Source organism: Aquarana catesbeiana, linkage group LG11 (assembly GCF_042186555.1).
Source record: "Aquarana catesbeiana isolate 2022-GZ linkage group LG11, ASM4218655v1, whole genome shotgun sequence".
In the NCBI taxonomy this organism is placed as follows: Eukaryota; Metazoa; Chordata; class Amphibia; order Anura; family Ranidae; genus Aquarana; species Aquarana catesbeiana.
The window spans coordinates 272,454,146-272,470,753 of NC_133334.1; the positions used below are offsets into that span (position 1 = coordinate 272,454,146).

A 16,608-nucleotide genomic window follows, 5' to 3' on the forward strand; every position below is an offset into this window, starting at 1 on the left:
CCTGAAGTGATAGCGGTTTGTTTTACCATGTCCTTTGCTGACAGGTTCTGAATTGGAGGGTCTGGTTCATTACTGTACAATCACCTGATGTACTCTCAGTGTTCTGATTAAAAAAGCTGCAGGGTCTGCATCCCTCTAGAAGTACTTATCCCATGAGGGGGTATTTCACTAAAACTGAAATTCCTATTGCAGGTGGTGCCAAAAATCTGACTTCATGCAGACTTTGGGGGAAATCAGCCAATCACACAAACAGGAAATTTACATTACTGGTGGGTGTTCTGTATGCCAACAATGTGCAAAATGGCTCCAGACTGCCATATTGCTTTGAATTTCACAGGAAATTACAGCGGCTCCAGATTGAAAAGGAAAGGTACATGTTCAATAACATTAAAGTGGTTGTAAACCTCAGACATGAAATATGAACAAAGCATATCCCTCTATAGTGTGTACTTGTCTCACTCCCTAAGTGTAATTTTTGTCTGTTGCATCTTTCCTCTGCTATCAGCATGAATCACTTCTGACAAGTTTTCCCGACACCAAGAGAAAAATGGTGACAGGGGAGGTATCTCCAGCAGACTGAAGGTCTCATCTCTGTTCCTGTGTGCAGGGGGGCGTCACTTCCCTCCAATCAGCTCTCAGAGCTCTATTCTAGCGAGTACTCAGAGCTCTACTGCGCTCTGCAGAGTGTAATTTCACCTCTCCGCCCTCTTTTTTCTAGATTCTCAGACAAGCTTTAAAATTCAGCACTTTGAACTGATGTAGAGAAGAGAAGGCTGCAGATAAACAGGTACAACTTATATAGGAACAGTTGTTTCATCTCTGTGTATCACCTGAGGCCACTTCACTGGGTATATGTAATGGTTTACCACCACTTTAAAGAAGAATTTCCGGAATGTATGCACTTTTATAAACTGGCTGGCTTATTAGGTGTTAAAGAGGGAACTGCAGTCTTCTCACATCATTTGTAATAAAAACATCTTCGCCATTCTGAAGCTTCCCTCCAACCACTTTGCATATTATTTTATATATACTGTGATTCTGAACTTGCCAAATATGCTGCAGAAATCTCCCCCCACTGAATCTGGCTGCAGCCATTTTAACTGTGGGCAGCTGAAGCTGCTGCCTGTTCACTTCCTGGATTTACACGGACACACAGGAGGCACGCCTCCAGCTCTGCAGCTCTCATTGGCCCTCTTATGACTTGTCCCCACTTCCTTCCTGGCAAACTCTAACGAGAGAGAGCTGTACATGATGTCATAAGCCTAGGCTAATGACCAGACAAAGAAACAGGAAGTGGGCTGTATAAGGGATTTACTGGCAGAAAAAAAATGTTTTACTATCCAAAGGTAAAACAACAACAAAAGGCAGAAGATTTATTATGAGGAAAGATGAAAAAATTACTGAAGTTCCGCTTTAAGTCTAAAGAGGTCTAACCCACCTCATGGATTTTCAATTGACACTTTTACAGTATGTGGGAAGTATAGCCAGCGCTATACTTCTGGCATTCCAACACTGGACCTTCAGGTCTCTTCCACATAAACTGTGGAGTTGTTTGCAGCTGATCTGTCCTGAATGGGTCTGAATGGACAGCAGAGAGGAGGGGCAGGCAGAGCAGCTGCTGGGTAGCAAACGAGTGTAGCCATAGCATGAATGTTGGAGAGTTAAAGGGACACTGTCAGCTGCCTCTCTGACACTCAGGCAAAGAGGAAATGCCCCCCGTTAGCGCCCCCCCCCCCCAGCAAGGTATACTAGGAGATCTATGCTTCTTCACTGCTTCTCCTTCTCTGGCTACGTCATACTCAACTGTATGATAAAAGTACATCATTGGCGAAAAGAAGGGTGTTCTTTCTAAAGTCAGGACAACCGGTGGGTAAGAGTTAGCCTTGAAATGCGGGAAGCTGAACTCTTAAGTCATTGATCTCCAAAGCGGCCCTTTGCTTGCCTTTATGGCACTATTCCTCCCACTGATATTAACAATGGGGCCGCTGACACTAATGCCCCGTACACACGGTCGGACATTGATCGGACATTCCGACAACAAAATCCTAGGATTTTTTCAGACGGATGTTGGCTCAAACTTGTCTTGCATACACACGGTCACACAAAGTTGTTGGAAAATCCGATCGCTCTAAACACGGTGACGTAAAACACGTACGTCGGGACTATAAACGGGGCAGTAGCCAATAGCTTTCATCTATTTATTCTGAGCATGCGTGGCACTTTGTTTGTCGGATTTGTGTACACACGATCGGAATTTCCAACAACGGATTTTGTTGTCGGAAAATTTTATATCCTGCTCTCAAACTTTGTGTGTCGGAAAATCCGATAGAAAATGTGTGATGGAGCCTACACACGGTCGGAATTTCCGACAACAAGGTCCTATCACACATTTTCCGTCAGAAAATCCGACCGTGTGTACGGGGCATTACAATGGATCATAATTCCTGCCAGTGACACCAACAATGGGGCTGTCAGAGCTGGGCTCCTGCTATTTACTAGCAGCTCCTTCTTCAGTGCACAGAGGCTGCTCAGCTGTCGGTGAATTGCCAGCCACTCATTGTTTCCACAGTGACCTGGTTACCATTACCTGCCTCATTAGTCCAGCCTACAGCCAGCCCCTTTTGGCTATTTAAAACAGCTTTGCCCATTCCCTCCGTGCAACATCTTCAGTGTTCCTTCTCTTGTGAGTCCTACTCCTAACTTTTGGCTCCTGACAAGGCTGACTTCAGGTTCCCTGATCCCGGCTCGTCTGATTACCCGCTCTGGCTTCTAAACCCTGGCTTCTGTTTTTGACTACGTTCCTGAACTGCTGTTTTTTTTTTTTGCTATTACAGTAAAAGGTGTGATTTTAAGTGCATGTCTGTGCCTGGTCTATGGTTCTTGACAGGGGCATAATTCCTACCAGTGACACCAACAATGGGGCAAAATTCCTACCACTGACACCAATGATGGGGCATTGTTACCAACACCAGGACATTTTCTACTCCCACTGGCCACAGTCTGGCCCCTCTACTAATGTCTGAAGGATAGTAAACTGGCCCTTTGTTTAGAAAGTTTGGAGGCCCCTGCCTTAAGCAATACAATCAAAGCTGTTTCAGAGGGGTGCACAGAGAAAGGTGCTCTGGATGATAAGGGTGTCTATTTTTTAAAATTCGACTTTACCTGTCCTTTCTCCGCTGTAATATCAGTTTTTTTTTTCAGTGTTATTTTAAGATAAAAATGTTAATATGTACAAGACGCACTGGCAGAACTTTAAAGGCTTACATAGCAGATATGTCTGAAAAAAACTTAATGAGATTGGGGTAAGGAAAGCTAAATTTATACAGAGCCGAAATCTAAATTTATACAGCCGAAGATTCCTGTTTGACCTATATTATCATATCTGCTTCTATTGTCAATACAGCTAATACAGGGATTGGGGACAGCTTTTGGGCCAGATGATGAAACGCTCTTATTTGTCATGTTAGCTGGATGAGAAGATGGAGCGGAACAAAAATAATAACCCCCGCTGTTGCAGAAGGAGCTGGAAAACTTAATTGGTGGAAAATGTAAATGTTCGGTTGGCTGCTCCATGGCCAAAAAGAAGTAAATCATTTTTTTTCTAACTCCATATATAAAAATTAACTTTCACGACAAATTTGGGAGCCATCATTGCTGACTTGACACCTGGAGCTTGACGTGACCATGGATTAAAATAAGTTTTTGAGTGTTCATTCTCCTGCAATGTCATTCATGTCATTATTAGCTGGACCACTGACCTAGAATAATCATTTGCACATAAAAATAAAATAAAAATAAAATAAAAGGACTAAAGCTGGGTACACACAGATTGAATTTCATCTGGTTGAACAGGAACTGGCCGAGTTGGCGTCTGCCCCTCCCTGTCCAACCGTGGATCTTTCCTCAAACAGGACTGCTGGGAAACGTTCAATCGATCAGCCGCTGCAGTGCTGATCAAGGTTTTCTGACAATGGAGGAGTCCCCACTGTCAGAATACAATAGCACACAACCTTTTGCCTTCAAAACAGGCATCAATTCTTCAGTTCTTCTAAGTAGACTTGCACACAGCTTTTGAAGGAACTCGGCAGGTAGGTTGATCTAAACATCTTGGAGAACTAAGCTTATCTCAAATCCTTCTGTCCCTTCATGTAATCCCAGACAGACTCCATGATGTTGAAATCAGGGCTCTGTGGGGGCCAAACCATCACTTCCAGGACTCCTTGTTCTTCTTTACACTAAAGATAGTTCTTAATGACATTGGCTGCATGTTTGGGGTCATTGTCCTGCTGCAGAATAAATTTGGGGCCAATCACACGCTTCCCTGATGGTATGGCATGATGGATACGTATCTGCCTGTATTTCTCAGCATTGAGGACACCATTAATCCTGACCAAGTCTCCAACTCCTTTTGCATAACTGCAGCCCTAAATTGCCAAGGAACCTCCACAATGTTTCACAGTTACCTGCAGACACTCATTGTACCGCTCTCCAGCCTTTCGCCAACAAACTGCCTCCTGCTACAGTCAAATATTTCACATTTTGACTCATCAGTCCAGAGCACCTGCTGCCATTTTTCTGCACCCCAGTTCCTACGTTTTCATGCATAGTTGAGTCGCTTAGCCTTGTTTCCACATCGGAGGTATGGCTATATGGCCACAATTCTTCCATGAAGACCACTTTAGGCCAGACTTCTCCAGACAATAAATGGGTGTACCTGGGTCCCACCAGTTCTGTGCTGATGGCACTGCTGGAGATCTTCTGATGTCAAAAAGGAAATAAGAATGATGGATCTTTCATCTACTGCATCAAGTTTCCTTGGCCGACCACTGCATCTACAGTCCTCAAAGTCGCCCATTTCTTTGTGTTTTTTCAAAAGAGCTTGAACAGCACATCTTGAAATGCCAGTCTGATATAAAACCGTTGCCTGTGAGAGACCTTGCTGATGCAGTATAACTCCCTTGTGTCTTGTTGCTGTGCTCAGTTTTGCCATGATGTATGACCTGTGACATGAAATGGTCTTCCACAACCTCACCTTAGTAGCAGAGTTTGGCTGTTCCTCACCCAGTTTTTAGCCTCCTACACAGCTGTTTCTGTTTCCGTTAATGACTGTGTTTAAACCTACGCATGAAATTGATGATTGGTATCATCTGCTTGATATAATTGGTTAATCATATACCCGACTCTAATCCTACAAAATCACTGACTTTGTGCAAGTGGAAAAATTGCTGCTGGTTTGAAGCCAAAGGGTAGAGACACCAAATACTGATTTGATTTAGATTGTTCTTCTGGTCGCTTGCTGCATTTTCTAAATTGATAAAAATAAACTAAAATAATATGTAATTTAAGAATGGTTTCAAATATACCCGTCTAAAACTTTTGCACAATGCTGTAAATATATATTTTGTTTACCGCAATAATATATATTATGTTACTATTCTTTTACACTTCAGCCCTAAAGAAGGTAGATTCTGATAACCCTGAAATGCATGCGCTATCAGATTGTGATAAAGACAACCATTTGTACCAAACTGCCTGAATGGATTATCCTTTCTGGTGGTCCTATTTCTTTACCCAAGGCCCCTCAATGGGTAAGGGTCTAGGAGCAGCCTAACTCTTATACCGACACCATTGAATCTGCAGTTCTCCACATCAACAGGACCTAAGATGATCCTCTTCCACTAAATTCTTCTGTGCTTCTACCCCAGCAGGGCCCTTTTAAGTAAAAGAACAAGAAATTCAGAAGGCAGTCCTGTCGATTTAGTTTAAGTAAAAAGCCTCTGGAATTAGTGTGTCAATCTTCCACTCCATTGCCGGTACATGACAGCTAATAGCAAATGATTAAACATTCACACTAATACAGTCCATATTAATAACCTCATCATTAAAGGATATGTGGACTCTGATTCTAAGGTAGGAATTAAAGACAGCTACTGGCTGATAATGTTCCAGTTAAAATTGCAAAGTATTAGATAACTAAATTTAGGCTACATAGATTACAGTCGAGAAAAGAATGATTTGATCCCCTGCAGATTTTGTAAGTTTGCTCACTTACAAAGAAATTAAGGGTCTTTAATTTTTATCATAGGTGTATTTTAAATGATAGAGACGGAATATGAACCAAAAATCCTGAAAAAACACATAATACAAATGTTATTAATTAAGTTGCGGTTCAGTGAGTAAAATAAGTATTTGATCCCATACCAACCAACAATAATTCTGGCTCCCACAGACTGGCTACAGTAGGTGGTACACAGATTAGTCCTGTCAATGTAAGAAGGTTCTCCTAACGACAACTCGTTATGTGTATAAAAGACACCTGTCTACAGAATCTCTTTCTTCCATTCAAACCTCACCATCATGGGCAAGACCAAAGAGCTGTCAAAGGACGTCACAGACAAGACTGTAGACCTGCACAAGGCTGGAATAGGCTGCATCATTGGAGGAGGTCACATACTCGCCCATACTCAAAGGCATTTTGTGCCTGGTGGGACAGAGAAAGGTAAGGTGGGCAACTGCTGTAGAGGTGAATATCATTAGGTTAGGGAAGGCATATTTAAACCTTAATAGGGCAGCCATTCTCAACCAGGATTCCATGGAACCCTAGGGCTCTGCCAAAGGTTGCTAGGGGTTCTTTGAGCAGTGGCAGATTGGCCTTCAACCTGATGGTCAATGCAAGGTTTCGGGGAAGGCGGCTTGCCAGCATTGAGCTTTTAACTGTCTGTAAAGATGGCATTCTTGCGCCTGACCTCCAATATTGAGGTGGGCATGCTTTCCAATGACAACCAATATAAGGGACATTTTCATCTCACTGAACATAGATATAAAGGGGGACCTCTGACACTGACAACCAATGTAATGGATTATTCTGAGCTAGAGACCGCAATGGACTAGTAGAATGGTTCTTGATAAATATTAGGTGGATCGATGGGTGAATGATGGTGCTAATCTCTCTTTAGAGATATGGGCTGCACCTTTACTGGTACGACAGATTGTCGCTTCAGCTGAGAAGATACTTGAGTAGGGAGAGAAGAGAGTTTGATGTCCAGAATAAAGAAACTCTTGATGAAGAATATACAGTAATTGTTTATTAGAGGTAAAACATGTACAGATAGAGCCAACGCATTTTGGGAGAACTACCTCTCCCTTCTTCAAGGCTGTTGGTAGGTTCTAGTGGAGATGGGTAGGCTCCTCAGTTGTAGCTAAGTTTCTTATGAAAGCTGATGACTGCTTGTGAGATGCAGAGGCAACAAATGTCACAACCGCAGAGCCTACTCATCTCTATAAGAACGTACTAACAGCCCTGAAGAAGGGGGAGGCAATTCTCCAGAAACGTGTTGGCCCTATCTGTACATGTTTTACCTCAAATAAACAACTATATTTATCATCAAAAAAGTTTCCTTATTTTAGACACTGGGTGCTACTCTCTTCCTACTCAAGTAACCAATGTAAGGGGACAGTTACTGAACACTAATGCAAGAAGACATTTCAGTTCTAGAGAGAACTAGAGAAAGCCCAGAGAAGAACAACAAACCTAAAAGGACTAAAGGACCTCAGCTATGAGGAATGACTACAAGCATTAAATGTATTCTCTCTGGAGAAGAGACACTTGAGAGGAAATATGATGTACAAATACCCTTCTGGTGACGTTAGAATAGGAAAACACTTTTCAGTGGGAGGGAGTTTAAAAAGGACACACGGCCATTCGTTGAAACTGGAAGAGAAGCGGTATAACCTTAAACTCCATAAAGGGGTTCTTTACTGTCAAAGCAGTAAGGATGTGGAATTCTCTTCCACAAGCAGTGGTAGCAGCAGGGAGCGTTAATAGTTTCAAAAAACGATTAGATGGGCATCTTAACTATCGCAACATACAGGGATATGGGAATTACTATTGCCATAAACTCACACACACCACAGGTTGAACTGGATGGACTGGTGTCTTTATTCAACCTTACCAACTATGTAACTATGTCTTTCTTTTGGATGTAATTATATTTCATTTCAAAACTGTTATTATTAATGAAAAACTATTTTATCATGTGGGGGGCGCAGTGGCTAAGTGGTTAGCACTTCTGCCTAGAAGCACTAGGGTTGTCAATTCAAATCCCAACCATGGGACTACCTGCATGGAGTTTGCATGTTCTCCATGTGGCTGCCTGGGTTTCCTCTGGGTATTCCCGTTTCCTCACACACTCCACAGACATGCTGGTAGGTTAGTTTGCCCCTGTCTTAATTTAGCCCTAATATGTGTATGTATGAATGTGAGTTCGAGACCTTAGATTGTAAGCTCCTGGAGGGCAGGGATTGATGTGAATGTATAATATATATAAAGCGCTGTGCACATTAAAGCGGAGTTCTGGCAAAAAAAAAAAAATAATAATTTTTTTGCATCCTAGCATTATTGCTAATGAAATTTGAAAAAAGACTATAAAATGATCAAGATTGCTTGTTAAAAAATATAAATATCTTACTGTTCTCTTTTATGCCTCTGTTTGTGGCTGTCTCCATCCTTAATGTGGGCATGTGAAGCCCAATCGGGATCGCTTCCTGGAATACCTTAGGGAGAGGTGCATGCTGGGTAACCAGCATGCACCTCTCGGTTTTGCGCATGCGCGATTCAACGGTGGCCGTAGCGCCGAGCACAGTACTGCCCACAGACTAGGCGAGGGAGGAAGTCTCGAGGAGCTCCGCAGACCAGGAAGTGGCAGATTACGAGGACTACATAGCAACAGGCCCTTTCTGGTAAGTATAAAAAATAATTTCCTTCCAAATAATTTTTTCTGGGTTAAAAGGAGTCTTTTAATGTAAAATATTTTTTTAGGATGGAATTCCGCTTTAATAGCGCTATATAAGTACCTGTATTAATAATAAATAGAGCTGAAGGTGTTAAAAATGGTTTACCTTGGGTGTCATGTATTCTATGTACACCTCATTCTTTATTATTATATATTATATCTTTAACTTACTGATCCTAATGTACAGTGAGCTGTAGATAATACACTTTAGTGGAGGTTCCGCGAGAACTGAGAATTATTTCAGGAGTTCTTCTAGGGTAAAAGGGTTAAGAAAGGCTGAAGCAGGCAAATCGGTAGTGTCTCTTTAAAGCACAGCAAGGCACAGACAAGTTATTCCGGCGTTCAGCCCTCGCAGCTTCAGAAATGGATAGGTTATATTTAGAGATCTAAACAGCTCCGTCATTAGGGACTAAAAAAGATTTTTTTTTTTGTTCAGACTGGAGTTCTTAAAAGCAAACGGGAGTAAAAAATAGTTTATCCTTGGATCAGAAGAGGGCAGGGTTTAATCTAACAGCCAATGAGATATTCCCTTGTAAAATTAGACCTTGAAACAAATTTTACTGGTTGCCATGGGGAAGCGGACTGTCTGAGACTATTCGGCCCTCCGGCACTTGATAAATGAGATTGGATTTGAAAAGTAAAATATGAAAGGCATGTTCAAAGAGACACTGTCGCTATGCCATTCGGGAGGAAAAGTGCCACCGCCTCCTGAAGGTATACTCACCCATCTACGTTCCCCATCGGATGTAACAGTGTTCAGGCACAGGAACTGTCAACATGGGTCACATGTTCCTATGTCTGTACCCAGAAGCCTCAATCTGTTAGAGGAGCGGTCTCCAAATTTTCCAAAGGGCCAGTTTATGGTCCTTCGGACTTTGGGGGGCCGGACTGTGGCCAGTGGGAATAAAAAATGTCCTGACGTCCAGTGGGACTAAACAATGCCCTATGTTTGGTGTCCATGGGAAGAATAATGCCCAATCATTGGTGTCAGTGGGAGGAATTGTGCCCAATTGTTGGTGTCAGAGGGAGGAATTGTGCCCAATTGTTGGTGTCAGAGGGAGGAATAGTTCTCCATTGTTGATGTCAGTGGGAGAAATGGTGCCCCATCGTTGCTGTCAATTGAAAAAATTCTGCCCCATTGTTGGTGTCAGTGGGAGGAATAGTTCCCCATTGTTGGTGTCAGTGGGAGAAATAGTGCCCTATTGTTGCTGACAATTGAAAGAATTCTGCCCCATCGTTGGTGTCAGTGGGAGGAATAGTGCCTCATTGTTGGTGTCAGTGGGAGGAATAGTGGCCCATCATTATTGTCAAAGGAAGGAATTGTGCCCCATTGATGGTGTCAGTGGAAGGAATTGTGCCCCATTGATGGTGTCAGCAACAGTGTCCCAAGGTGTGGACGAAAGCCAGAAAAAATGGCCGCATCGGCCACCGGAGCACAGTTTGGAGACCTCTGTGTTAGAGCAACTGTCTGAGACTATTCGGTCCTCAGGCACTTGATAAATGAAATTGGACTTGTCAACTAAAAGATGAAAGGTCTGTTTGTCAGGGCTGGGCTCAGGCCTTCCTTCTCTGAGCTAGCCGCTCAGCTGTGGGCTAATTGCCAGCTCCCATCTCTCTCCACAGTTACTCAGCTGTTGATGATATCCTGCTCGTCAGTCCTGCCTACTTAAGCCGTCCAGCCCAGAGGATCTCTGCCTTCGCCTTGGTCAACATCACAGACTATCTCCTTCGTTCCTGTTTAAAGACTTGCTTGGCTGACATCCCCTCTGGCTTCAGATCCTGCTTGCTGTTTCACTACACTGATTCCTGACCTTCTGGCTTGGCTGACTATCCGTTCAGGTTACCGAACTATTGGCTATGTTTTGACTAAGTTTGTTCTATTTATTTTTTATTATTAAACAAGTGTGATTTAACTGTACTTCTGTCTCGGTCTGATTTCATGGTTTCTGACACTGTTTAAAGAGACACTGTTGCTATGCCATTCGGGAAAAAGTGACACCGCCTCTTGGCAGAAGGTATACTCACACATCTATATTACCCCTCGCCATATCTACATTCTCCATTGAATGTAACAGTGTTCAGGCACAGAGACTGAGTGCCCAGGCCCAGGAACTGTCACATGGGTCAAATGTTCCTATAGCAATACCCACAAGCCTCAATCTGTTAGAGCAGTGGTCTCAAAATTCTCCAAACAAAGGGCCAGGTTACTGTCCTTCAGACTTTAGGGGGACCAGACTGTGGCGAGTGGGAGTACAAAAAGGCCTGGCGTCCAGTGGGAGTAAACAATGCCCTGTCCTGGCATCCAGTGGGAGGAACAGTTCCTCATTGTTGGTGTCAATTGAAGGAATAATGGCCCATCACTGGTGCCAAGGGAAGAAAAAGTGCCCCATTGTTGGTGCCAGCAACAATGTCCCAAGGGCCGACAAAGGCCAGCAAAGGGCCGCATCCAGCCACAGTTTGGAGACCTCTGTGTTAGAGCAACAGAGTGAAGGCTCCGACGGAAGATTATCAGGAGACACTGCCACTATGCCCATTTGGGGAAAAGTGACACTGATAGTCCTTACCCAGCAAAAAGGTATACCCACCGTCCCCCACTTCTTCACTGCATGAGTTTACCCTGGAGAAGATCTGGTGTTGGAGCTTGGGTCACATGTTCCTCTATACCAGAGGCATTATTCTGTTGGAAAAAAAGAGCGAAGGATGCAACAGAGCTGGGAGGCAGAGAAGAGTTATCAAGAGACACTGTCACTATGACAATTTGAGGAAAAGTGACACTGCCTCCTGCAAGATGGTATACTCACCCATCTGCATCCTCCCTCGCCATGTCTTCCCTGCAGGAGTCTCCCCTGAGGAATATCTGGTGTTGGAGCCAGATAGAGAATGTCAGTGCCTCTCCAGGATGTGACAGTGTTCAGGTATAGAGCTTGGGTGCTCAGGTCCAAGAACTGTCACATGGGTCACATATTCCTCTATACCAAGGCAACCTTTTTTCACTCAATGCACCCTTTAAAATTATGCATAATCTTAATGCACCCCACTGTCCTAAATGGGAAAAGTGCAAGTGTGTCCTTAAAGGATATCTACAGTCACAGCATACACTTTGATGTTATAGCATCAGCATTGTAATAGCAATACAAACATTATATATGTTTGACAATCCAATACAACATTACTTTAAAGATCTCCTTTATGTTGTGAGTTCTGCCTGTCTGCTGGCTATCTCTTTCCACAACTCCCTGGATTCCCTGCATGCTTTGCAGCTTATCCTCTGCTGTTTACTTTAAACGTATAAAGACTACATATCCCATGGTACCTTGCTTCCTGCAAGCTGTGATTCCTGTACTGACTCCACCTCCTGAAACTCCTCCTCTCATCACCTCTGTAGTTCAGAAGGCAGGCTCTGTGATCTGTGACACAGAAATGCCTACACACAGGGCATAGTAAATATGTGTCACAGAAATAAAAGGAAATAAATGTTTGGGGATCTTTGCAAATGTCAAGAAGGCTCAGATTAATAGAAGTAGACTGCAAAGTAGAGGTGCACTGAAATTACGGCCGCCGAAAAACGGTGTTCTTTGCTACCGGCCAAAAGAAGAAAAGATGCTGATAATGGCACCGAAAAGGGGGCGGTCCGCCCCGGGTTGCCGCACTTTGTGTGGGGTGTTATCCTGGCGTGCCCTAGCTCTCCCCTCCCTCCTCCTCCCCTTGTCAAGCAGAACTGAAATCTCCTAAAGGCGGGAAATTGAATCAGTGTGACGTGTATCATAGGAGGTGGGAAATTCAAATCCAGCTCCGTGACACAGCGGGAGATCGCTGCTCTATATAGATCTTTATATCACTAGGGGGATCATCAGCAGGAGGAAGGAGGTCCTGATTCCTCTATATAGATCTTTATATCACTAGGGGGATCACCACCAGGAGGAAGGAGGCCCTGATTCCTCTAGATAGATCTTTATATCACTAGAGGGATCACCAGCAGGAGGAAGGAGATCCTGATTCCTCTATATAGATCTTTATATTACTAGAGGGATCACCACCAGGAGGAAGGAGGTCCTGATTCCACTATATAGATCTTTATATCACTAGAGGGATCACCAGCAGGAGGAAGGAGGCCCTGATTCCTCTAGATAGATCTTTATATCACTAGAGGGATCACCAGCAGGAGGAAGGAGATCCTGATTCCTCTATATAGATCTTTATATTACTAGGGGGATCACCACCAGGAGGAAGGAGGTCCTGATTCCTCTAGATAGATCTTTATATCATTAGAGGGATCACCACCAGGAGGAAGGAGGTCCTGATTCCTCTAGATAGATCTTTATATCACTAGAGGGATCACCAGCAGGAGGAAGGAGGCCCTGATTCCTCTATATAGATCTTTATATCACTAGAGGGATCACCAGCAGGAGGAAGGAGGTCCTGATTCCTCTAGATAGATCTTTATATCACTAGAGGGATCACCAGCAGGATGGAGGAGGTCCTGATTCCCCTATATAGATCTTTATATCACTAGAGGGGTCACCAGCAGGAGGAAGGAGGTCCTGATTCCTTTATATAGATCTTTATATCACTAGAGGGGTCACCAGCAGGAGGAATTGGGTCCTGATTCCTCTATATAAATCTTTAGTGAAATCTCATTTAGAATTCTGAGTCCAGTTCTGGAGACCTCACTTACAAAAAGATATTAACCACTTAAGGACCAGCCTCGTTTTGGATTTTAGGTGTTTACATGTTTAAAACAGGTTTTTCTGCTAGAAAATTACTTAGAACCCCCAAACATTATATATGGTTTTTCTTCTAACACCCTAGAGAAGACAATGGCGGTCATTGCAATACTTTTTTCTGCACCGTATTTGCGCAGCGGTCTTATAAGCACACTTTTTTTGGAAAAAATTAACTTTTTTGAATAAAAAAATAAAACAACAGTAAAGTTATCCCAATTTTTTTTTATATTGTGAAATATAATGTTACGCCAAGTAAATTGATACCCAACATGTCATGATTGAAAATTGCGCCCGCTCGTGGAATGGCGTCAAACTTTTACCCTCAAAAATCTCCATAGGCGATGTTTAAAAAATTCTACAGGTTGCATATTTTGCGCTACAGAGGAGGTCTAGGGCTAGAATTATTGCTCTCGCTCTACCGGTCGCGGCGATACCTCACATGTGTGGTTTGACCACCGTTTTCATATGCGGGCGCTACTCGCGTATGCGTTCGCTTCTGCGCGCGAGCTCGTCGGGACAGAGGGGTTTTAAAAAATTTTTTTTTATTTTTATTATTTATTTTACAATATTTTATTTATTTTTACACTGTTTAAAAAAAAAAAAAATTGTGTCACTTTTATTCCTATTACAAGGAATGTAAACATCCCTTGTAATAGAAAAAAAGCATGGCAGGACCTCTTAAATATGAGGTCTGGGGTCAAAAAGACCTCAGATCTCATATTTACACTAAAATGCAATAAAAAAAAAAAAAAAAAAAGTCATTTAGAAAAATTTCATTTGAAAAAATATGCCTTTAAGAGGCGTGGACGGAAGTGACGTTTTGACGTCGCTTCCGCCCAGCAGTGTCATGGAGACGAGTGAGCGCCATTTTGGCCTCACTCATCTCCAGACACACCAGAGAACAGGACGCGATCGCCTCTACCGCTACCGACGGCTCCGGTAAGCAGCGGAGGGCACCGGATCGCGGCGGGAGGGGGGGGCCCTCTCCCGCCACCGATAAAAGTGATCTCGCGGCGAATCCGCCGCAGGGACCACTTTTATCTGAAAGCCGGCCGCCGCACGAAAACGGGGATACCGGGGTTATGGCAGCTAGCTGCTGCCATAACAACGATATCCCCGTTCAAAATTAGGACGTACATAGGCGTGCGGCGGTCGGGAAGTGGTTAATAAGATAGAACGAGTACAGAGACAAGTAACAATAATGGTGAAAGGTTTGGGGGATAAAACATATCGAGAGCGACTTCAGGAACTTAATATGTACAGTCTGGAGGAAAGAAGGGAAAGGGGAGACAGGATTGAAACCTTTAAATACATCAAGGGGGTGAATAAGGTTCAGGAAGGCAGTTTTTTAAATATAAAACCAAAATCAAGAACACATGGACATGACCTCAAACTAACTGAAGGGAAGTTCAAAACTAATCTTAGAAAGTACTATTTTACTGAAAGGTTAGTTGATGCTTGGAATAAACTTCTAGCAGAGACAGTGAGACAGTCAACAGTAATTGGCTTTAAACATGCTTGGGATAATAGATCTATAGTCAGACAACAAAGTTAACGGAAAAAAATCCCAAAACAATAATAAAAACATAAAAAAAAAAAAACAAACCAAAAAACAGATTAAAAAAAAATACGGGCTGACTCGATGGACTACTCGGTCTATATCTGCTATCACTTCTCTAGGTTTCTAGCGCTCAAGTCTTCACCACACCTTGCTGTCTTCCTCAGACTGGCGTAGTCCAAGCAGGCTTTATATAGGAAACAGAGAGAGGGCGCACCGGCCTGGGTGCATTATTTCTAGACACTGTTCTTTAAAAGGGAAATAGGTCATCATACTCACAAACCAATAAAAAAGACACGCTCATCATAAATATCCAAATGGAGAATCACCAGAACCTCTATGCATTCTTCTTGTATGCTGGGAAAGTGCCACACGGCCTGCAGATGCTGACATGTTTCTTAAGGGTCCCCTTTTCATCAGAGCTCTTATAAGGAGGGGACCCCTCTCGAAACATGTCAGCATCTGCAGACCCATGTGGCACCTTCCCAGCATGCATAGTGGTTTTGGCGATTCTCCATATGGATATTTATGATGAGCATGTCCTTATAATTGGTTTATAAGTATAATGACTTATTTCCCTATTAATAAACAGTGTCTAAATATAGCGCACAAGGCTGGTGTGCCCACTCCCTGTCTTCTATATATAAGGTGCTTCCTCCACTCCTAAGCAGCAGCAGCTCACTGACACAGGGCGGCCGGAGCTGCAGAATAATGTGAACGGACCAGAGCAAATTAAAAATAGGTAAGTACCCACATCTTTTTTTTTTTTTTTTTTTTATACAGGTTAGGCAGGATAAGGGGGAGGGGAATTTTTTAGGAATAGCTGGAGTTAGCCTTTTCTTCAACTTTAGGTAAAAAATTGCGAAACTCATATCTAACCTGAGTGGAGCCATGTTTCATGAGATAGATGACGCTCTTCAAACACGTGTCATCTTCGCAAGCTGGTAGCAGTTGATCCTGTTGGCCGTCTCCATCTGAAAAAAAAAAATAATACACGTGTATTAGAGGATGTTGTACAACTGTGCAAAAATGATATCTGCAGTACACAATAGGGGAACTCAGCTTTTACATCGTGATTACATCGTGATGCGTAATGAACTTAGAAAGACATAGTGATTACATGTGCTATTCCATTCCTTTAGGCGCAGTGGTGCCCGGAGGGTTCTGGGAATCCGTAGCTGTGCTGTCAACCCGCATGGAGGGGTATAGAGAGCAGGCACACACACACAAGCTTATTTAAGGTGGATGTAAACCCTAAATGAATGACATTTCATTTACTACATTATTGTCTCTCGTAAACAATTGCTCTTTATTTGTTAATAAAATCTTTTTTTTCACATTATCAAGTCCTGCTTCTTTCACTATCCAAACAGCAGGCTGGGGATGGATCAGTGAGTCTGATGCATTGCCTAAAGCAAACTAAATAGTGTGCCCCTCTAGTGCTTATTTTTAATTTTACACTCGTTATCTATTTATCTACTGGAGAACTGAATATAACCTACAGTGCCTTGAAAAAGTATTCACCCCCTTGGCT

General features: G+C 43.0%; 1 protein-coding gene across 2 annotated transcripts in view; it reads right to left on the bottom strand.

Annotated features, from left to right (window-relative positions):
* Positions 1-16,608, bottom strand: part of ITFG1 (integrin alpha FG-GAP repeat containing 1) — a 314,466-nt gene that overhangs the window by 175,820 nt on the left and 122,038 nt on the right. For both annotated transcript variants that reach the window (XM_073605835.1, XM_073605834.1), the window contains exon 9: positions 15,954-16,048. In XM_073605835.1, coding sequence (XP_073461936.1) covers positions 15,954-16,048 — 95 coding nt within the window. The remainder of the gene's footprint in view (positions 1-15,953; positions 16,049-16,608) is intronic.